Source organism: Erpetoichthys calabaricus, chromosome 2 (genome assembly GCF_900747795.2).
Source record: "Erpetoichthys calabaricus chromosome 2, fErpCal1.3, whole genome shotgun sequence".
Classification (NCBI taxonomy): domain Eukaryota; kingdom Metazoa; phylum Chordata; class Cladistia; order Polypteriformes; family Polypteridae; genus Erpetoichthys; species Erpetoichthys calabaricus.
This window is the reverse complement of record NC_041395.2, coordinates 86,990,730-87,014,634: the sequence shown is the minus strand read 5'-3', so window position 1 is coordinate 87,014,634 and position 23,905 is coordinate 86,990,730. Positions and strand designations below refer to the sequence as shown.

Below are 23,905 nucleotides of genomic sequence, written 5' to 3'. Positions count from 1 at the left end.
GAACAATAGCCGAGCGCATGGCATGTGGAACAATAGCTAAGCACTGTCTAAAATCTCCTCCTAATAAAAGTACCTTTCCTCCAAAGGGAATATTATTATTCATCAACGTTTGTAGAAGTTTATCAATGGTGTTGAGTAAGTGACTGGATGCCATTGTACATTCATCTATAATTAACAGTTTTGCAAGACGGATGTCACGTGCATTGTTACTGTTCATTTTCATAGTGGATACCGATGTCTCTGTGATTGGGACCGGTATTTTGAATAAGGAGTGACATGTGCGACCATTTATTAACAAATCAGCTGCCACTCCGGTTGTAGCTGATGCGATAATTAACTGTTGTTTTGCAGTAAAGAAATGTATAAGTGTCTCATAAAGGTATGTTTTTCCGCTTCCTCCAGGGCCGTCAAGAAAGAAGCATTTGGGTATGGGGCTGTCGTCTTCTGTGGCATCGCTTTGCTTGTGTTGTGGGAGAAGCCCGTTGTAGTTTCCGGCGTTCATTGTTTGTATTGAGCCTGGCCCGTTTTTGTATCTCGGTCAGTCGAGCTTTCTTTTTGGAGCCTTGCCTGCTTGTTTTCCGGCATTTCAGATGCGCGTTGTAGACGTCTGCATTCATTTATTTTGTCCCTTCGCTCCCGTTTTTGTATCTGTGACTCGAGCTCTTTCGTTTTGAACCCGTGCCTGTTTCGCTTCAGCACTTTGAGACGCGCGCTGCATGCGTCTACGTTCATTGTGTCTGTCCATCTGGGCTCGTTTCTGTAACTGTTAGTTGAGCTTTGCGTTTTTGGAGCCGAGACATTTTTTCTTCCGCGGTTTCAGAAGCGTGTTGTAGGCGCGGAAGTTTGTTTTTTTTTCATGCGGGTTCGTGTTTGTGGTCCCGTTATTCGAGCCGTATCGTTTTGTACCCGTGATCGTGAATTCATGACTTGTTTGTTCTTTATCGTTAGTAATATGGATAAGTAATAAGGAGGATTGCACTCACTGTTAATATAGAGCCTTTTCTGTGGTTGTACGGTTAATAGTGCATCATTGTAATGAGATCCACCTATGCTGCATAGTTTGAACGTGTTCAGATGACGTATGTTTAATACGGACTGTTCGTTTAGTAATATGGATTACCCATGAGGTGTCGCGCCTGTATATGTATTGTAGTCCGGTGTCTTCTTGTTTATGTATGACGTCGTTTGTTGGCGTGTGTTTTTTTTTTTTTTTAGAAGTGCGTGGAATGTGCTGTATAGTCTGTATGTTGATTTCAGATGCGAGTTGTAGGCGAATGCTTCTGTCGTAGTATCTGCCGTTTTCCGAAACACAAATCGCTTTCTGTAATACGTTAGGTTTGATGTGTGACCCTTCGAGGACTCCGTAGTCTGTTCCGTTTAACTGTGTTGTGGGGGGGTGAGTCCTCTTTTTCAGTACCATGTCGGGCTCGATTTGTGAACTCCTTAGACTGTCCCGTTTCACTGTTAGGCGGGGATAATCAGATTCAAATACGTTGTGTTGTCTATATGTGTGGATTTTTTGTATGATCTCGAGTGTTCGCTTTTGGTTGCTCTTCCGTTTTTGAGCCTCAATCTCGGGCTCGATGGATGACCATGTGTTGAGTCCTAAGTCTGTCCCGTTTCACTTTGGGGTGTGTGTCTGACTCCTCGTTTTTGTGTGATATGGGCGCGTTGCCTCATTTCATATTTCTGTTAGTGGAGGGGCGCTTTGTGTCTCATTTCTTATTTATGTTAGTGTGTGAAATCCGTAGTCTGTCCCGTTTCGTGTGCTATGGGCTTTGTGTGGCGCTTGTGTCTGACTCCTTGTTTATGTGTGCTAGGGGTGTGTTGCCTCATTTTTTATTTCTGTTAGTGGAGGGGGGCTTTGTGTGGCGTGGGTCTGAATCCTCCTTTTTGTGTACGTTTCGTCTGCTATGTCCGTAGTCTGTCCTGTTTCGTGTGCAATGGGCTGTGTGTGGCGCTCGCGTCTGACTTTTTTTTGTGTGCTAGGGGCGCGTTGCCTCACTTTTTAATTCTGTTAGTGGAGGGGGGCTTTGTGTGTCGTGGGTCTGAATCCTCTTTTTTGTGTGCGTACCGTTTCGTGTGCTATGTGGCGCTTGCGTCTGACTCCTTTGTTTTTGGTGTTCTAGGGGCGCGCCGCCTCATTTCTTATTTCTGTTAGTGGAGGGGGGCTTTGTGCGTCGTGGGTCTCAATCCTCTTTTTTGTGTGTGTTCCGTTTCGTGTGCCATGGGCTTCGTGTGGCGCTGGCGTCCGACTCCTTTTTTCTGTGTGCTATGGGCGCGGCGCCTCATTTCTTATTTTCTGTTGCTTGGAGGGGGGCTTTGTGTGGCGCCTGGGCACTACGTCTTTTGCGTCCACGGCCCATGTCCCTGCGTCCATCCGGTTTACCATTCTCGTTTAGTAATATGGATTACCATCATATTATATACTAGTCATTAAGCCTGTTACAATAACGGGCGCTAAAACAGTAGTGCATAAACATTACTAGGAACAGTCTATATTAAATGGCAAGGGACCTTGACCTCATTCTTTTTGTTGGTCGTATTTTATTTTGTCTTTCAGCCTTTCTGTTGTTGATGTTTACTTGCTGAGCTGACCGTTCATCGTGGGCTGCCACCGTGTATTGTGTGTCTTTAATTTTCTGTGACAGTAATACGGTCTTGTACGTCTGCTGGCTTATACATCCGTAATATACCGTTAATTTTCTCTGGCGGTAATACAGGCGCGCGCGTCGGTAATATGCCTTTAATTTTCTCTGACAGTAATACTGGCTTGTATGTGGCTATAATATGCGTCACTGTATTGTGTACCTTTAGTTTCCTCTCGCAGTAATACTGGTTTGTATTTCCGTAAAATGCCTGTAACTTTCTCTGACAGTAATAGCGTGCATCGCACTGTGCCTCGCGCATGCGCACTTCACCAGAAGACACACACACGGACACCTGGATGCACACACGGATTTTATTAAAGAGGATATATACATATACACACACTAGGGAACTTTGCCCCTGCTTGCTTTGCTCACCAACCCCCGTGTTTGGTTTTCCGGACACACTTAAGATTATTTTTTTTCTTTGAATTGTTGCTATATTTCATTAGTTTCACTTCTTTTTCAGAACTTACGTAAAAATATTTGGAATCTTTCGAGTCCAAATATGTTGAATCTTTTAAATGAGGTCAGTGAGACATGTGTTTAATGACTGTCAGGTTAGAGATAATGAAAACTGGAATTCAGAAGACCCCAAAAAACGTAGGCGCGAAACACATGCAGAGCAAGATACAGAATATGAAAGCAGAAAAAAAACGAAAGTGTCAAAAAAAAGTAAACATCGCATTAGTGCAAAAAAAAAAAAAAAAAATTACTCGGAGAAATAACTAAAAGGCGAATACAGATCGAATATATGGACACAGGTGATATGTCAGAAGTATGTAAATATTGTATGGCTTTGAAGTTTAAGTCAGAGAATTTCAAAAAACGTGTTTTACCTCACATGCATTTATTGGTTACTTTGCAAAAAAAATTATTAACTACTGATGATGTAGATCGCTTTGTCTGTGATGAAATTCCAAACAGAGAAACCTATCCTGAATTATCTCTAACCTGCTCTGCATGTGTTTGGCCCTTTTGTTTTGTAACCTCTTTGACGTTTTCCTTTTTTTCTACTCTGTCTTATCTCTGACCTCGCTTTGTCCTGCTTTTTTTCCCCCCAATGACACTTGCTCCGTGGTGACTATTTTCCCTTTTTTGATGATTAATTTCCATTTGTTTGCACTACTTTGATCTTTTCTTTTTTTTTTTTATACTTTCATATTCTTTAACTTTCTCCACATCTGAATCGCGCTTTTTTTTGTAGCCTTTCGAATTGCACTGCTTTCATAATCTGCTCTGCATGTGTATAGCGCCAACGTTTGTGAACGTGTTTATGAAGTTCTACTTTGTCTTTTGATACCTGAGCCCGATTGGACGTGCTTTGTTTCAATTCCACTTGTTACGGGCTGATAATTACTTGTCTAATTTTCTGAATTTGTACCTAGATTTTCTTCCCCCCCCCCCCCAACGCTTCTGAGTCTCTTTTCTCTGCGCTGCTTTCTTCTTTGCTTATTTGTCGACGTTTCATTTAAAACGTATTGTCCTTATATGCTTTATATGAGACCCTGGATCTGTATGTGCTCAATTCTTTCACAAGACTGAATGTTTTGCTGCCCCGCTGTCTTATTGGATAGATTGTATATATAAATAAAGCATGCTACCATGGCTGTTCGTGTCTGTCCAGGATTTTAAAATCACCTGTAGCTCACAAACCATTTGAACTATTGATCTGAAATTTGGTACACATATTACATGAAGTCTACTATCCGCTTTCAGGGTGATGATTGACCTCCAAGGTTATTCCTCTTTATATTTTAATTTTATTTTATTGTAGAATCAACTCTTGGCAGTGGCCAGCAGGGCGGCAGACTGAACACTTAAGTGCCAGTTTAAGTGAAAAATTTAAGAAAACACACTAAATAATTGCAACACAAACACTGACTTAATCAGTTTTAACGCGAAAAGATTTCAATGAAAGAAGAGAAGAACTGGGGCGCCAGGGTGAAGAGCTGCTCAGGAATCAGCAAGCACATCAACCTCTGAGGAAACGAATGCTAAACGTACAGAGAAAGAGTATGAAAACTATGAATGCTCAATTCACATGTATTCACTGCACATTATCGTGCACTGCACCATTACTAGTGCCTAAATAACCATGGATTTTGGCTAGTTTGTTTGATACTAACAAGGTATTAAACTACTCAGTTTAACATAACCTTATACTTCATACTTAACGACTTCAGAGAAGATAAAGAGGACCAAGTAATTTGGTGGCTGTGCAATAATTATTTACACTTGTACATAATGTTAAAATATTTTATAAAGCATGTCTGATTTTCCAAGAAAGACGATACGATATTGAACCAAAAACTAAAAGCTTACTTGTTCCAACTATACTTTAACTCTCAACATTGAAGAACACAGGAAATTGGGTTTGTACTTTAGAAAAGCAATAAGAAATAAAAGCAAACATTTAACCAACAAAAACTGGAAACACTTGCTGGCACAACAGAAATGCATATGCTAGCAACACAGAATCCAAGGTTTAAATTCTAACATTGAAAACAAAGACAAGTAACACAACTTACTTTACGGTTATTTACTACCTAAAGTGAAAAGTATACTATTGTGATTGCACGCTATGATTTATTACAAGTTTTAACTGACCAAACTGAGTTTGAAAGAATATATTTTTCAAAATTTGTTTCTCCACTATTATACCATGCCAAGACAAGCTTGCACAGAGCAGTAGTTTCCACTGCCTTCTAAAGTGTAACTCAAGAGTTAGCTGCTTAAATTCAGTACTGTACCCTAGGCTACCTCAGATGAAACAACCCGAATTTAGTACTTAAAAAAAAAAAAAAAAAAAAAAAAAAAAATTTGGATAGAAGCAATTCTTTAAAACATGGGATACAAAAACTTTACTGTAAATGATTCTAACAGCATCTATCTAGAGTCTGTCTTGATAAATTATTTGATATTCTAGTTTGCATTTTTAAGTAACAGTTTTCAGGGTTTGCATTGCAAGTTAATTAATGGTCAAATTTTCAGTGTAAAACAGATCTCACTAATACCCAGTTCCACTGTTTGCTCTGTTTTTGCCCTATGTCATTTCCGTGGACAGGCATATCCCACAAATGCACACACCATATGAACACAAGTTCCCATAAAGACATGTTTTACAATTAAAGTATCACCATACTCCTAAAACATCCAACATCAAAAAATAAATCTGGGCCAATAGTTATGATTTCCTTTCTCATATCCACAGACTCTAGTATCAGTAATTTTTATCACTATGTTTTTCTACCTTGAGGTCAAGTTTCAGTAGAAATTACTTAAATGAGCTCAATTTTTTCCCCCTTTCAAAACAAAAGATTTTGCTACAAATGGGGGAAAAAGGATCATTCTAGTCGTGAATGAAACAAAAAAACGAGTTTGTCCAACTACAGATCATCACAACATGTCAATTTACACCATGAACTTTATTAAAAGCTGTAGTATGATGCTGTTTATTAGCACTTCTGTCTATTTGTGTCTCATTAAATCAGTCATACACACAGTACTGCCCAACTTCTATCTGTGGACTTGCTGCTATATTGTTAGGATATGCAAAATGCATTATTTCATCATCAAATGCTACTTATTCCAATAGTACAACAAAAGGTTTTCCTGGATGCATCCATATTGGTTTTCTAAATATGTTTTACGGGAACACTGTCTGCTTGGGTGTAACGTTATTCCTACTACTGACATTTGAGGTAAATGGAGCACAAAAATCAGTATAAAGCCACTATAGATACAGCCAGCTTGCTGCTGCATCTCAATTATCTACTATAGTGATGCCATCTAGTGGATAGCTATTGGATTTTGTTTTGGTGGCAACAGCTTGCAGAAAATAGTGCTATAAATAGACAGTTCATAGTTAAGTCATTGTGATAAAGGTATAAAGCTGCAGATGTTTCAAAACTACTAAATTTATTGCAAGATGAATATTTTGATGAAAATGATAGTGACTGAGAAAGTGATAATCAATTGGATGACACCAAACCTATAAACACTGACACCTGCAGATCACTACCTCAAAGGAGATTCTTCATTATAAGGTGTCCGACTTGTCATGACTGTTGGAACAGCAATGCACGAACATTCAGCCAACCACTGAGCAAAAACTGTCATGACTTACCAAATGTGTTGTATGCAACAAGCACAGACAGTGCAAAAAAAACATTTGTGGCATATGTGCTTCTGAGCCCAAAATGCGTGGTGAACTCTCATTCAACTGGATGCTTTTAGTTATGTTGCTGGTGAAAAAGTGATTAACAGCTTCTTTACATTTTGACAGAGTTACTGTTGGTAATAAAACCTTTGCCTTCTAATTAAGTTCTTTATATTTTTGTACAAGTTTGAATAGAGTTCATTTGAAGAAAAAGAAAACAAATTCCGTGGAGCCAACCTGTAACTTTAAAATAAATTTGGAAACAACAGTAAGTGCATTGTTGAGAACTTGTTTAGTACAGAATTTTTACCAATGTTAAAAATCTTTTATTCACACAAAACTATAGACAAAGAGTAACTAGTAGTGTGGAGGACTATAAGGCGTTGGGGACCTTCAAATCTCATCTTGATCTTGTTTTAGACAACCTAATTTCTCAGGACAATTGTTCTAACATAGCAAGATTCACTGTATAAATAGTATTGTGAGATAAATGTTTTTTTGGTGTGTAAAGGTAATGCACCTAAGCCAATTTTTTTTTTTTTTTTTTTTTTTTTTTTTTTTTTTAAATGACACTAACTTGGTGTTAATTTCAGTAAATCTTTTTATGTATTTGCATTTATGAATGTAACTAAAATTAGTCTTTACCAACATACTCATAGCCAACTATTTGCTGTTACCTCTTTTTTACTTGATGCTAATAACAGAGCATACTATAATATTTATTTTAACTATAGAGTGGTGCTTCATACTTCAAACTTAATTCACTTCAGGAAGCCATTTGAACTCTGAAATTTTGAAGTAGGAATGACATACCCTAAATAATAAATTAAAACATGAGAATACATAAAAACTATATAATGAAAATTGCATTTACTGTACCTTAGTGAGGAGTGGTGATGTCTTGTGTGGACACCATAATTTATAGATATAGACATTTTACATATATAAATTTTAAAAATCCTAGAATGAGACGAGACTTTTTAGCCTGGGATGAGACGTGACTTTTTCAGAGAGATACTTTCACATCCCGCGAGACGAGACTGTGTGCCAAGAGATTTAACCACGCTTGGGGCCAGAAATAAAAAATAAAAGAGTTGATGTAGGATCGTCTAATTTGTGTTGCCATCAGGGAAAAGTAGTGTTTCTTCCCAATAAAGAGGCATCCGTGAGAATTAAAAGATTTGTTGTTTGGTGAAAGTGAAATCCACATACGCAAGCGGCACAGACACGAAGTGAGTGGCAGGTTGGCGAGCGAATCCCCCTAGTATATAATACACATACACATATGAAAAATTTTGGGAACCCCTCTTAATTCTTTGTATTTTTGTTCATCATTGGCTGAGCTTTCAAAGTAGCAACTTCCTTTTAATATATGACATGCCTTATGGCGGCGTTTCTCAACCTTTAAGTTTCTGCGACCCAAGTTTTCATAACAGTTTTAATCGCGCCCCTTAATGGTTTTTTGAAAGAAGCCCACTAATACCAATTTGTTCTTTTTTAATTAATGATATATAAAGTTGCCAATTTTATTATACCTACTTAATTTTTATCTACATTTATCTAACTATTTTTCTAGTATCAGAATGTAGTTTAAGTTAATTTGTTTTGGTTTTTCATATTTTCGATTCGTTTTCTTTTTTCACATCTTCGCACCCCCTTTCTTTGTTACTTTGCTCCACACTGAGAACCGCTGCCTTATGGAAACAGTGGTATTTCAGCAGTGACATTAAGTTTATTGGATTAACAGAAAATATGCATCATAACAAAATTAGACAGGTACATACATCTGGGCACCCCAACAGAGACATTACATTAATACTTAGTTGAGCCTCCTTTTGCAAACATAACAGCCTCTAGACGCCTCCTATAGCCTTTGAGTGTCTGGATTCTGGATAGAGGTATTTTTGACCATTCTTCCATACAAAATCTCTCCAGTTCAGTTAAATTGGATGGCTGCTGAGCATGGACAGCATGCTTCAAATCATTCTATAGATTTTCAATGATATTCAAGTCACGGGACTGTGATGGCCAGTCCAGAACATTGTACTTCTCCCTCTGCATGAATGCCTTTGTAGATTTCGAACTGTGTTTTGGATCATTGTCTTGTTGGAATATCCTACCCCTGCGTAACTTCAACTTTGTGACTGATGCTTGAACATTATCAAGAAGAATTTGTTGATATTGGGTTGAATTCATCCGACCCTCGACTTTAACAAGGTCCCCAGTCCCTGAACTAGCCACACAGCATGATGGAACATCCACCAAATTTGACAGTAGGTAGCAGGTGTTTTTCTTGGAATGCGGTGTTGTTCTTCCGCTATGCAAAGCACTTTATGACCAAATAACTCAATTGTCGTCTAATCAGTCCAAAGCACTTTGTTCCAAAATGAATCTGACTCGTCTAAATTAGCATTTGCATACAACAAGCGACTTTCTCATCACTCTGCCATACAGATGTTCTTTGTGCAAATTGCGCTGAATTGTATAACGATGTACAGATACACCATTTGCAGCAAGATACACCATCTGCAGCAAGATGTTCCTGCAGGTCTTTGCAGGTGATCTGTGGGTTGTCTGTAACCATTCTCACAATCCTGCACATATGCCGCTCCTGTATTTTTCTTGGCCTGCCAGACCTGGGTTTAAAAGCAACTGTGCCTGTGCTGTGGCCTTCCATTTCCTGATTACATTCCTTACAGTTGAAACTGACAGTTTAACTCTTTTAGGGCGGATGTCAACTTTTGTCGACAGGAGGGGTTGAGGGCGAATGTCGACAAAAGTCGACATCCAGGGATATAGGGCGACAATTAGCTATTAATGGCAACAAAACTCACTGTCACGTCACAGGCATTCCCTCTGTGCTTGGAGGAATGCTAGACTCATTTACTCAGCAACTAATCCTTGCGTGTGCATGAGTTGCGAAATGTAAACAAAGGCAAGATGGCATCGACATGTCACAAGGGAGCGAAGCGAGTGCAGAAAAGAAAACACTCGGCAGACGATGTTTTGTGCATTATCACCGAGTCGGACTCTGATTTTTCAGGATCAGATTTTATTGACAGTGATCAGGAGATCGAGCAAGAGAGTGAGAAGCCGGCATCAGCTGATCGGACACCAGACGATGCTGCGCCAGCTGATCCACTGCCAGCTGAGCGCATTCGCACAGCCGATGCATCTACGGCAAGGTTCATGTGGGAGGAATACCCAGACATTGATCCGTGGGAGCCGAACTGGCTACCGGACTTCACAAGACAGCACGGCTTGCTGTTGGACACGACAGATCACCAGCTGCTGGACTACTTCAGGCTGCTCTCTCCTGATGCTGCTTATCAGCTACTGTCAGACGAGACAAACAGGTAGGCAGAGAAATTTTTTGAATCTCGGGCTGCGCTTGCATCGCATTCTCGTTTTTCAAAGTAGAAACCCACAACAAAAGACAAGATCAAGGGTGTTGTGGCATTACAAATAGAGATGGGACAGAACTGGTGATATAACTTCAGGGAGCATTGGTCCAAACGTGCTTTGTCTCCTGGTGGCTTTGGACAGGTTATGCAGCGTGATGATAGGTACGTGATGCTGCAAAGTTTTATTCACTTCTGTAATAAACAGAAGCAAATCCCAAGGGGTGAGTCAGGCTATAACACAATGCATAAAGTTCAGCCCCTGCTTGACATTGTGGAACCAACTTATAAACAATTTTATCAGTCTGGCCGTGATTTGTGTCTGCATGAATCTATGATAAAATAAAAGGGACACCTTTTTTTTCCGCAAATATATGCCAGACAAGCCCACAAAGTATGGCATAAAGGATTTTGTACTGGCAGAAGCAAACACTGGTTTCTGCCTGAAAGTAATTACATATACAGGAAAGTATTTCTTTCAAAGAGAGAACTGTCCCTTGACAAGTAAGGTTGTGCTGGAGCTGCTTCAGGGCTATCAACATTTGGGTCATGTTGTGTACATTTGGTCAATTTTTATACATGCCCAGAATTGTTCATGGAGCTACAGAGCAGAGGAATTGGAGCTTGTGGCACAGTGAGGGTGAACAGGAGACACATGGCTTCACAGTTGAAACCAGACAGGCTGAAGATGAAAAGAGGTGACAATACGGTTTTCATACGGGCAGAAAACTTGGTGGCAGTGGCAAGGCACGATGGCAAACGGGCGACTTGTCTCTCTACAGTACACACTAACAATATATGTGAGAAAGTGCAGCAACAGACAATTGAAAAGTAGGCACCAAAGCAACACATATTGTAAGCAGTGCAATGTGGCAATGACTGAAATTGGCTGCTTTGAGCGAGATCAGACTTTGCTGTGTAAAATGTATGTGAAATCATATAGTATGCAGGCTCATACAACATGCAAGACAGTAACATTTGTCAAAAGTAAATATTTTTTGTTGATTTGATATGTTAAAGCAATTGCTTTGTGTTCTTTTTTAAGAAATGTTAGTTTTTGGAAAAATATTCAGCCCTGGAAGAAAAAAAAAAAAAAAAACCTTTTCTCATGATTGGACACACCTGTCTATGAAGTTTAAGGCTTAATAAGCTAATCCACCTCAATACTGATTACTTGGTGCTGCAAGTAATCAGTATTGAGCCGTTACATGCATTCAAATCAGCAAAATCACAAGGGTACCCCAATTTTTCACATTTGACTTAATTTCATACAACTAAATACTGTTTCACTAAAAATCTGTTTGAAAAACACCCAAGTACTCCGATGTTCCTAGGAAATGAGACATACCACTGTTCTCTTTTTTTGTTGAAAGAAAATTATTATGCAGGCTGTGAGGGCTTCCCAAACTTTTTCATATGACTGTATACATACATACATTTATAAAACCAAACAGCAAACAAAGCAATAAAAGCAATGAAAACAAGCTTAATGCAAGAGATTATGCAAGCATGTTTTCACTGCACACTCAGGCTGAACGGAGAAGCATCATTTGAATACTGAATCAAATTTCTCTCTAATTTAGCATTCAAAATCCGGAATGTTCAAAGTTAGAATGGTTTGAAGTACGAGGCACCACTGAAGTTTTCGTACTTTACGTATGTTATTTTGTTCTATTTTATTCTGTTTATCTGTGATACCTTTACCACGAAGCTTTAGGATTAAGGGGCTACTTTGTATTGTGAACTTTTTGTATGGGGTTATCTTGGGCACTGTTTAATTACCAGGTCCTGTGTACAGAACTTCTTTTCTGCATGTGGATGTTGGAATGACAAAGATCCTTGATCAAAGCAAAGAATACTACAAAATTGACTTTCATTGGTGTAAACCAAAACTTTACCATAATGAATGGTGGAACACAATTGTGTAACATAAATGCATACCACAGCTTGAGCAGTAACATTCAATAACCAGGAGACACCACGGTTAATGTACTGAGACCAGATTAACTCTGTTGAAAAATGCCCTGAAGAAGGCCCCACTGTCTTACAGCCTGATGAGACTCTTCATATAGATAGACTCCGCTTTTTGTACACATTCACAAATACCACAAAAAATCAAAATGCAAACCACTATGTACCATTAAAACTTGTATACAAAAGTAATACTATATCCAAATCTATATTAATAAGAGTAGTAATTCTCTTTCTGATTTCCTTCTGTTCATCTTAAAAGATTACTTTTAAACAAATCTCCTAGGTAATTAACGTTTATTTTAGCATATACTAATTTGATACACGTGACCGACTTTACTTCTTTTAAAGTAACCTTAACTTGCCTTTAGGAAAGGTAAGCAAATCAGTTTGCAAGAAAAGAACATTTATCTTCTTAAAAAGAATCCATTTGGACAAATTATTTTCTCACCCCTTTCCAGAAAACAGAATTTTCATAATATATAATCAGTATAGAGTATGTCAGGTATGTTATTCTTTTACATGTATATCTCTTTGCACTACTTAGTGTTAGGTATACCCCAGGAAAAACTAGTTAAAAATCTTTTATTCATCAAGGAAAAATGTTAACTATAACAGAAACACGTCAACATAAATGCTGTAGGAAAGTTATTTATATTTTGTTATTTCAAGAATCCACTGGTGTACTGATGCAGATTCATTGCTCATCCTTCATGTAAAACACTTAAAATCAGTCACCAACAGATAGCCCAAAGTCAGAATAAGGGCAGTAGAAGCATGTTTTTTTTTTATGATGCTTTAGCATCAGAGACTAGAATATCCATGCCTGATCTACATTAATGGAGCATGTGTGTTAATGTAGGCTACCCCAGCACACGGCTTTGCAACTTTCACATTTCCCCTGAAAAAAACTACAATATAGTTGCTGCATTGTTAACACTGCAACTGTAAACCACCCTTTGGGGGCTAATGTCGGTCTTTCTACTTGATCACAATAATTTTGCCACACAGCTAATTGCACCCCACCACAGTATTATGCAAATTAATTCACCAGGGTAATTTGGTTGTACAGTGCTGCAAGCATCAGGTTCACTATCAACACCTATGGCCAATTTACATTGGCATTGTTGTTGCTTCATTCAACAAATGTTTCAGTTTCTTCTAAAGCTGGCTTTACATCTTCTCGTTTACACGCAACTGTGTTTTAGTTGAAAGCTTAGTCCCACTTATGTATATTAATGAGTTGCTTAAAAGTGGCAAAATACACAGAAATATTCATGATTTCTTTATAGCATGTAGGTATTTTATCTAGTAGATTGCAGTCCACTATAGTCCTCTCTCCTCCCTTGAGACAGACTTGAGAATACCCATAAATGAACAGAACTCTGAGTCTGAACAATGCTAATGGGTAAATTAAAAACAGAAATGTCACAAAAGTCCAATACAAGCATAAAGCAAGCAGAGAAACTGGGAAAAAGATGGAACTTGGGGAACAGAGGCAATACAGCACTTTCAGTTCACAGCCTTTTAAATAAATTATTAGTACATTACATAATTACTAATCTTTAAATTGCTTTATTTATAACCCAACCTACCTGTTTGACTTTCTCCTCAAAATCTGCATCATTGTGGTCCGAAATCATCTGTGCAAGTCTAATTTGCTCAGCAGTCGCCTGCAGATGGGTAGGGGATACAAAACAAAATTAAGTTTTCCCAATATTCTAGTAGAAACTCTCCAAAGGAGAAGCAAAACATAGCTTTAAAATTAACTTAAAGAACATGAAAATCATTAATACTTTGTATTCAAAAGGGCTTCATAAACAACTAAAATGCACCTTAGTAATTTTAACCACTTAAAATTAAATCAATATCTAAGCCCCAAATACTGATGTGGTATCTTTGCTCAATTTAAAACACACCCTTAACAACTAAGAAGGATGTTAAAGCGTATGGAATTAAAAATGTAAAGGTCAGGCCCTCGCTTTAATTTTCAAGAACATTAAGGTGTTAATCATTGCCAAGGACAGATGTTTAAGTAATAGTAGCACAGGCACCACAATTATCAATAAGCATCAAAGACTTCAACTACTAAAACCACTTATGTTTGGTAGAATGATTCTGGTTGTTTTTTTTTTTTTCTCCCCCATTTGTTTTTTCGGTCCACTCTGGCCAACTTGACCTTATCATCAGACTGACATTTAGAGACTAAAACAAAAAATACACAATTCTAGGACTATTTCTCTTAATTAAATATCGGTCTTATGCAAATGTGAAATATTTTGTATACTGTTGATTCATTACTTTAACAGGTACATTATTTTAATAAAATGCTATTGTTGACCGACTGTAACCAAGTGCTCTGCCAATGAATGATGGGAGTTTCACCTCTCTTTGACCTTATTATTTCTACTTTATTTTCCATGGTGATGGTTTTTCTCTTTACTGTATCACCAGCACTTGCATCAGATTTGTGTTTCAGAGACATTGTTGAAGGGTGAAGACAAAAGGTTAAGATGAGCTCTTCTGCACAGCACTGTACACGCTATCACAGCAGGAAGGCACCCCTCGTCAGCACGTCTGGTGTACGAACGAGAGACAACTTCCTGCTATGTACGTAACAGTACAAGCAGGCTTGCTATTATGAATGAATGGGGGCGGCGAGGAGCAGTTCACCACCCGCCCACCACAGTATGCTGCCTGCAGCGTCTGCCCACCGAGAACGAACGGTGCGGTCAAAGGCAGGTAGTGAATCGCCCATCACCGACCCCATTCAACAGGCAGCCACCCGAGGCACATTACAATGCCGCCCCACGCCGCCCTATTCACCCTCAATGGCCTCTGTTCAGTCATAACCAAGTCACCGCTTACAGCATCACCAGCTGCCCACCAAGAATGAACGAGGCAGCCGTTCGAGGGACACTGCAAGGCTGTGTGGTGGGCGGGCACTGAAACGCCCCATCAAGCCTCCGTCCTGTACATGAGCAGTAGCTGTGGCCCCGGTGACTATGGACCCTGGGTCACTGCTTGCCATGCATCCAGACACCCACTGAGAATGAATGGAAGCAGGAGCCGCCACACGGACACTACACAGCGCAAGCAGCAAAATCGTCTCCGTTCAGCCACCGCTTGCAGTGTCCCCAGGCCGATGATGACAGTTACTAAGGAGCCTGCGTCACGTCCCCTAGACAGATGAAGGAGCAGCTGCGGCCCCGTTTGTAAGTCGGATGTCCGTAACTTGGGGACTACCTGTACCATCAAACACATGGAGCACTAAGGTTTACTTTACTAAGATAGTTCTCTTCAACTCAACACAATGGAAAATGTTCTTAGTAAAGGTAGTGCCACTTGTAAACTTTTTGCAACTTAGAAAATGCTTCTTGTGGACCACAATAAGGAATTATAATGTTAGGATTTCTTCTTTAACGTTCATTGCAGAGTCACATCCACATCGGACAGAGCAAAAACAAATAATTTGGAAGTGGTGCCAAACCATTACAGGGCAGTACCCAAAATATATACCCGAAGTTCATTTAAAAATGCCAATTAAACTAATGGCAACATCTTCGGGATGTACGAGTAATGCAAATTGCCCAAATAAAACCAAAATGAGGAGAGCATACAGATAGCTTTTTCACAAGCTTCTGAACACTATCCAAAAAATAGTAGTCGCATATTATCATGCAGACAAAAAAATAAATAAAAAAAAAAAACAAAGCCACAAAATAGTAGTAGTATATTATCATGTAGACAAAAAAAAACAAAAAAAAAAAAAAACTCAGGGTGGCACACGGAAACTGCAAATTTGGAACTAGGTGTTGGTGACTCTGAGGTGTCTGCAGTTGTTTGGGACCAATGCAACCTCATTTAGAACCCCTTGCTATTAGATTTAATGGAGCAGTGTAGTGGTGTGCAATAAGTGTTCGCTGTGAAAGCCTTTTATAAGAATGGTGATAGTGTGACTGCCGCGCAAAGGGAATTTTGATGTCATTACCAGTTAGGATGTCAGAATCATGTCCCGTCTACTCATGCAATTTCATTATGGATGCAAAATTTCAAAGAATAGGGTTAAGCCTTTAAAAAAAAAAAAAAAAAAAAAAAAATGTCCCCAGGTGGAGCCACTTCGCATACTGCCAGACAATTGATGGCAGCTATTCGACAATTGTTTGGAAGGTGCGTCATTTCACGTAATGGTGACATTCCATGGCCTCTGAGATCCTGAGTTCTCACTGTTTGTGATTTTGTTTCTGTGGGGACATCTTAAAAGCCAAGTGTACCACACATGTCCTACAACCACTGCTGAACTAAAAAGGATGACTGAAGAGGAAATCGCTGGTATTCCCTGTGACGTTACGGCGAGCAAGGCAGAATTTCCACAACAGGCCATCACAATGTATTTTCTTCAAAACATAAAATGAGCATTAAATGAATATTGATTGCCATAATTAATTGCATATTCTGTAAATACATTTGATAATTAAATGTATTTTGTAATGTGTTTATTTGTGTATTGAACATCAATTGAAAATTTCCCCTTTCTCTATGCCACCACCTTGTATAAAGGCAATTTGCTCCCATTTATTTCAATGGAATACCAAACAATTTAAAGACACGTATGCCTGAAATAATAAAATTAACTTCATAAGGAGCTTTCAAATATAGGGATACCTCAAGAAAATACAACACTCTAAGAAGAAATTGAAAAAAATAAAGCAAAAAATTACAGTACAAAAAGTGACACACTTTAAACTGATGTGCAAAATAAATCAATAATGTGTCCACTACCACAAGTTACTATTTTGTTTTTGCCCATTTACTCGCAATTACTACTTTGGGTAAAATACATTTAACACTTAAATGTTTCATACAGTGCATCTGGAAAGTATTCACAGCACATCACTTTTTCCACTTTTTGTTATGTTACAGCCTTATTCCAAAATGGATTAAATTCATTTTTTCCCTCAGAATTCTACACACAACACCCCATAATGACAACGTGAAAAAAGTTTACTTGAGGTTTTTGCAAATTTATTAAAAATAAAAAAACTGAGAAAGCACATGTACATAAGTATTCACAGCCTTTGCCATGAAGCTTAAATTTGAGCTCAGGCGCATCCTGTTTCCCCTGATCATCCTTGAGATGTTTCTGCAGCTTAATTGGAGTCCACCTGTGGTAAATTCAGTTGATTGGACATGATTTGGAAAGGCACACACCTGTCTATATAAGGTCCCACAGTTGACAGTTCATGTCAGAGCACAAACCAAATATGAAGTCAAAGGAATTGTCTGTAGACCTCCAAGACAGGATTGTCTCGAGGCACAAATCTGGGGAAGGTTACAGAAAAATTTCTGCTGCTTTGAAGGTCCCAATGAGCACAGTGGCCTCCATCATCCGTAAGTGGAAGAAGTTCGAAACCACCAGGACTCTTCCTAGAGCTGGCCAGCCATCTAAACTGAGCAATCGGGGGTGAAGGGCCTTAGTCAAGTAGGTGACCAAGAACCCAATGGTCACTCTGTCAGAGCTCCAGAGGTCCTCTGTGGAGAGAGGAGAACCTTCCAGAAGGACAACCATCTCTGCAGCAATCCACCAATCAGGCCATGGTAGAGTAGCCAGATGGAAGCCACTTCTTAGTAAACGGCACATGGCATCCCACCTGGAGTTTGCCAAAAGGCACCTGAAGGTCTCTCAGACCAGGAGAAAGAAAATTCTCTGGTCTGATGAGACAAAGATTGAACTCTTTGGTGTGAATGCCAGGCGTCACGTTTGTAGGAAACCAGGCACCACTCATCACCAGGCCAATACCATCCCTACAGTGAAGCATGGTGGTGGCAGCATCATGCTGTGGGGATGTTTTTCAGTGGCAGAGACTGGGAGACTAGTCAGTATAAAGGGAAAGATGACTGCAGCAATGTACAGAGACATCCTGGAAGAAAACCTGCTCCAGAGCGCTCTTGACCTCAGACTGGGGCGACGGTTCATCTTTCAGCAGGACAACGACCCTAAGCACACAGCCAAGATATCAAAGGAGTAGCTTCAGGACAACTCTGTGAATGTCCTTGAGTGGCCCAGCCAGAGCCCAGACTTGAATCCAATTGAACATCTCTGGAGAGATCTTAAAATGGCTATGTACCGATGCTTCCCATCCAACCTGATGGAGCTTGAGAGGTGCTGCAAAGAGGAATGGGTGAAACTGGCCAAGGATAGGTGTGCCAAGCTTGTGGCATCATATTCAAAAAGACTTGAGGCTGTAATTGCTGCCAAAGGTGCACTGACAAAGTATTGAGTAAAGGCTGTGAATACTTATGTACATGGGATTTCTCAGTTTTTTTATTTTTAATAAATTTGCAAAAACCTCAAGTAAACTTTTTTCACGTTGTCATTATGGGGTGTTGTGTGTAGAATTCTGAGGGAAAAAAATGAATTTAATCCATTTTGGTACAAGGCTGTAACATAAAATGTGGAAAAAGTAATGCGCTGTGAATACTTTCCGGATGCACTGTATAATCGGGAGAGAAAAAGACAGACAGCATGGTTGAGAGAACAGGCAAGAGGTTTTAAGACGCAGGTTCTAGTTTATCTAAACAGCAAAGTCAGGGAAGATTGCAAATACTCTTCTTCGGATTCTGCATATGGCATCATAACTAGTAACTGATGAATGTGTCATTGTGTTGCAGGTGATTCAGACATGCAAGTAAGAATTTCACCAGCACATGAGACTATTTTGCAGTCTGATTCTTTACGGTTGAAGGTTCTAAGTTATGCTAAAGGGATTTCTAGATTACATCATCTGAAGCGACAGAAGGATCGACTCTAAAGGCAGACAACGATCAAGAGCTTGGCTTAAGAAATGTCAGCAGGTGCTCTAAAGCTGTGTCTCAGCACAGGGACCTTTCCGCCTGAAGGAAAGTTTGGGGAGAAGGCCCAAGTACCAGGATGCAGAAAATGAGCGTTTAGCAGTACAGTATGTCAAAATGGGAACTGAGGAGGCTACTACACTGGACAAGCGAGGCTTCAGCCATTAATGAGGCAGACTGTCTTCAGTTTTCTCTTGTATCTTATACTGCCCACTTACTCATCTCCTATTACTTCCTTTATTCAATATATAAAACTGAATGCATGTTTGTCCAGCATGTAAATCCACAATGTTAAAGCTATCTTGGCCAAGTTCAGCACAGAGTCCCAAATTGTGCAGAGAAAGATCTTAGAATATCTTTTATTCCAAATATTACTCAGTTCCAGCACCCATCATGACAAACAACAACTCATGCAACTTTACAATGCTGAACCAACCTTCCCAACATTTTGCATAGTGGAACACCTTTGGCTACATTACATTCTAAAATTCAGCATAAATTATTCGAACTTGTTTATTATAAGCGTACTATTTCTCACCTTTAAACAGTTGCTACAAAAGCACCTCCCTTCCATTAAAATATCATCAGTGTCCTCTGTTCTTGTTAAAACAGACGGGGCACTGGCCACTCAATCTTCCAAAACTTCTGAAACTTTACCTTCTGTACTAGGTAGTGCGCAGATAAAACCAAAATTGACATTTAAAACCAAAAGTGAAAAACCTGGAACAACATTCTTGGCAACAAAAATGATGGCTGGGGTATTATGCGATATGAACGTTGCAATCCATGAACTTGCACAGCACTTGTCAAAAAGCACATTCTAACATTACTCACTCACAGCAAAGGGAAGGAGGGGGCCCACACAATTGTACCTGTGGTCGCTGCTTGTGCTGTGTCTGGCTCTGTGTCTGTGTCTGCTCCCAGGTGCCCCGGGCTCTGTTACTGCCCACCGATGTCATCATTTACAGTATATACAAATAACAGTATTTACAAGGAAACACCTGCAAGACATGACATAATTAAACAAAGTTTTTAGTCCTGTTTTAACACTCAGAATAGCTAGGTACTAATAGATCTTTTCGAAAAGTGATATGCTTATACAGTATGTACTATTTCAGCCTATTTATACTGTACAGTGAGCTAATTTAGTCTTTACTTCTGCATTCATCAAAAACAATTTGTGCACCTAGATCTAATGTTAAACCAACTTATAAAAAAACTCTTTGTTGTATGTTATTCAAAAACAATTGAGCATTTGACTATATTCCCATTTCCTGAATGAAAATGTATCATGAACCTTTAAAAATGACACTTTTTGAAAGTATGTAACTGTTAAAAAAGCATTTATATTACTTGTGTTACTTTTCCCAGTATAATTCTTCCTATGGTATTACTAGGTTTTCATGCAAACATGAAATGTCAATCAAGATTCTTTTGATATTTTTTGGAGGTACCTATAGTAAAACAGTCCCTCCATAGCTTCACAGGCACACCACCACATTCAAGTTTTTAACTACTACCAGATCAGAAAAAGAATGGAAATGCTGGCTATAGTCAATGTCCACTCCAATATTTCACATGCTCATGGTCTCCAAAAGATTCCCCTATCCCAGGCCTCACCAGCAGTGATCCCTGTCACAAGCATAACAAGAGCTCTGAAGTCTCAGGCTCCCAGGGGTGTGGGACAGCTGACAGCTGCTCCTGCCACATCACATACCAAGCAGGTGCACTAACACTGATAGACTTTCATTTATTTACTCGGCGTGTCCAAAGAAAATCATACACATTTTGAATCTTGGTAAAGTACTACAGCCATAAAAAAAGGTCAGAAAATATAATTTTTCTAGACACTGGTGTTAACAGTTTATAAAAAAAAAATCAAATGGTAAAGGTTAAATGGAAATACAAACAACCAAAACGATTAAACAAAAAGATCTACCACTACTTGTTTATATTAGCCTTTAGTAACAAAGAATGAAAACCTCAAACAATTCCTTATCAAATATATATTTTTACATATCACAAGAAAACAACTAAAGTCCTTAGTTTTTGGTTCTATAAAAATCTCAATCCATGCAACATTACAGAAAATGTAGTCCTGAGTTTTCGTCGACTGCAAACAAGGACCTTGGAGAGAAACCTGATGGGCTCTCTAAGAACTATCGAAAGTATCAACCAATTAGAAGTGTCCGTTTTCTGTCACCAAATCTTTGCAGAAAATCATGCTCCTCTCGGACATTATGTCATTCACGATAATATACAGCAGTAGCTAATTTTCTTAGGAATCAGTGTCTATTCCCTGTATTCAAGAGGCTGGGCATTAAACTGTCTATAATAATGCCCATCCCTTTTCAGAAAACATCGGCCAGTAAAATATCCTCAAGCTTTTCAGTTTCTAGTAGCAACTGACAACCTGGCAGCATTTTTTCAGAAGGAAGTCAGTTTATCTGCAACTCAGTCGGTTCTCACAATGTGTACTTTAAAAATCCGTCGAAATACGCTCGTATTACCGCAAACTGAACAGTTCAAAATTATTTAATACGTAAATGTAAAACGGATACCAAGAACTTGTCAAAGGCACAGCTAAACTCCATGACTCTTCTCATTCAACATGTTAAAGTTAAAAATGGTAGGCAGGCAACCAATCCACTAAAACCCTAGATTCTTGCCTTCTTATCGCTTGGCGATTTTACGGAATATCCGGTCAAGACTATTTACTCCGTTTGCTTTTACATCGATTAACTACGTACTGTAACTCGCCCCCGAATTTCATCATCCCTTAAAACGTGAGGACGGGGATCTTACACTGGTCATTTGATTTATATTAACTTACGAAAACAACAGGCCTCAGTGCGTTAAAATAGGTGATTTACTGTTAAAAATAGTAAAGTTTTTAAAAAACGAGAGAAATACAAAAAGATCTGATGAACGTGCGTCTGTCCCCGACTGACTTCAATCCGACTTGTACAACTATTAAAATAATAGTTTTCTGCTACTTTATACAACATCCACATGTTACTTTTCTGTTGCACGTTTTCTCCATCGACGGCTGATGGGCTTCCGCTTTTGCCTATTGCCTTCTACGTCCCGATAGCCTCATGGTCTCCGGCAGCAGCCATTTCAACCGTTGGAGCACGGCCTCGAGAGCCGAAAAACGCTAAATAATGAAGCCAACCAATTCACACAATAAACCAAATGGATAAATCGTCCTTTACCATGCAATTCCTACCCATCGTTTTACTATAATCCTTATTTTAGGAGTCAACACCCTTACCCCCGCTTCTTCCGAAATCGCTCTCCCGGCGACGCATCTAACCCAATGCCGTGGCTTCAACTAGGCCGTTAGGCCTCAAATAACAAAAACAAAAATAAAAATAAAATAAATCCAGTAAAATGTTTCACTTAATATTTTTTAACACCCTATCTATCATTCGTATTTTCATAGCGAACGTGTGCTGGAACTAAGATTTGCGAAGCGCAATTTTTGTAAACAAATATAAAAAGCCGTAAGCAACCGCGGAGACAATAAGAGAGCGACTCCGAAGTTTACCTGAATCTCTTCCACACTGACACCCTTACGGCCGCATCACGTGGTTAAGAGGCCCCACAGCAGCTTCACCCGCGAGCCTTCGACATGTGATATGAGTCAGTGCTCTACTAGAACAGTCCATGCAGTTCTGCTTCAAACTCAACAGTATGGAATTGGAGTTACAGTATTGTGGTCTCAGAGACTGTATGATCTTTTATCTGTGTGAATTTCTGCAAGTACTGCAATTTGCTATAGAGGGACATTTCAAACAAATTTAAATAAATGTGTGAAATGTGACAATAAATAAATAATAACATAAAATGTGAGTATAAATATTTAAATGTGTTAAGAAATACATTTTCTGTTGCTTATTTCTTTATGTATTTATTTAATCATTTCTTTACATATTTTTTTCAGTAACACTGCACATAACATGAAATAAGTCCTGAAATGAAAACTGTCATTATCACCAATCAAAGTTGAAAGAGTGGAGTCTAGTAAGGACTGCACTTTGCTTGACTTGGTAAATCCTGTGGCTCATGTGCATGCTTACAGTTGTGACTGTGTGAGTCACATGTGAGTGCAAGAAAACATTGCCCAGAATTACTGTGCAAAGAAACTGTGAATTCATAATTAGAAGTTTGCATCTAAATTGTGCCTTGTAAGTGAGGCATTTGATTGCCAAAGGTTTACGTTCACTGTACCGACATTGTGGATATGAAAAATAGTACACACTAAAACCTGCGCTAAGCTTTGACAAGTGACAGTGATAGTTTTCATTTCAGTTATTATTTCATTTTTGCATGTGTCACTGAAATAATTGAAGAAATCATTAAATAAATATATAAACAAATAGGCAATAACAAAATATTTAATTATTTATACTCACGTGTCATTTGTTATTTTTTATTTATTGTCACATTTGATAGTACTTTTATTTAGTTGCATATTTACTTATTTATTCATTTCATGTTGTCAGAAATGTTCCCCTATAAATTCATGTCCTAAAAAATATGCATATGATTGGGTAGGCATTGACTCTCCTGTAATAAATAAATAAATAGATAGATAAATAAATAAATAACTTCTAAAACAGAACAGATGTAAATGGAATGCTGGGTTAAATATTTTTGTTTGTAAAGTACACATCTCGAGGGGTTAAATCAGGGATTGATATAGTATATCAGATGTGTACAAATGATAAGTCAAATTAACGTCACAGCAAGAGGTTAAAGGGCTGGTGAGGTGTCAAAAGGAGCATAAAATGGCATTAACTCTGTAAGAAAAGGGTACCATAGAGGTCATACAAAGAGAAATACTAACTCTAGCAGGTTAAAAAAAT

At 38.7% G+C, this 23,905-nt stretch overlaps 1 protein-coding gene across 6 annotated transcripts in view; it reads right to left on the bottom strand.

Annotated features, from left to right (window-relative positions):
- ubap2l (ubiquitin associated protein 2-like) overlaps positions 1-22,558 on the bottom strand; it is a 298,828-nt gene extending 276,270 nt beyond the window's left edge. For 3 of the 6 annotated variants that reach the window (XM_051923264.1, XM_051923266.1, XM_051923265.1), the window contains exons 1-3: positions 22,309-22,558; positions 19,907-20,035; positions 13,778-13,855 (exon numbers count right to left, since the gene is read on the bottom strand). In XM_051923264.1, coding sequence (XP_051779224.1) covers positions 13,778-13,855; positions 19,907-19,996 — 168 coding nt within the window. In that variant the 5' untranslated portion in view covers positions 19,997-20,035; positions 22,309-22,558. Of the gene's footprint in view, positions 1-13,777; positions 13,856-19,872; positions 20,036-22,308 lie in introns of those variants that run through there. The other 3 variants (XM_051923268.1, XM_051923269.1, XM_051923267.1) reach the window with 2 other exon arrangements.
- Between the last annotated feature and the right edge of the window lie 1,347 nt (positions 22,559-23,905).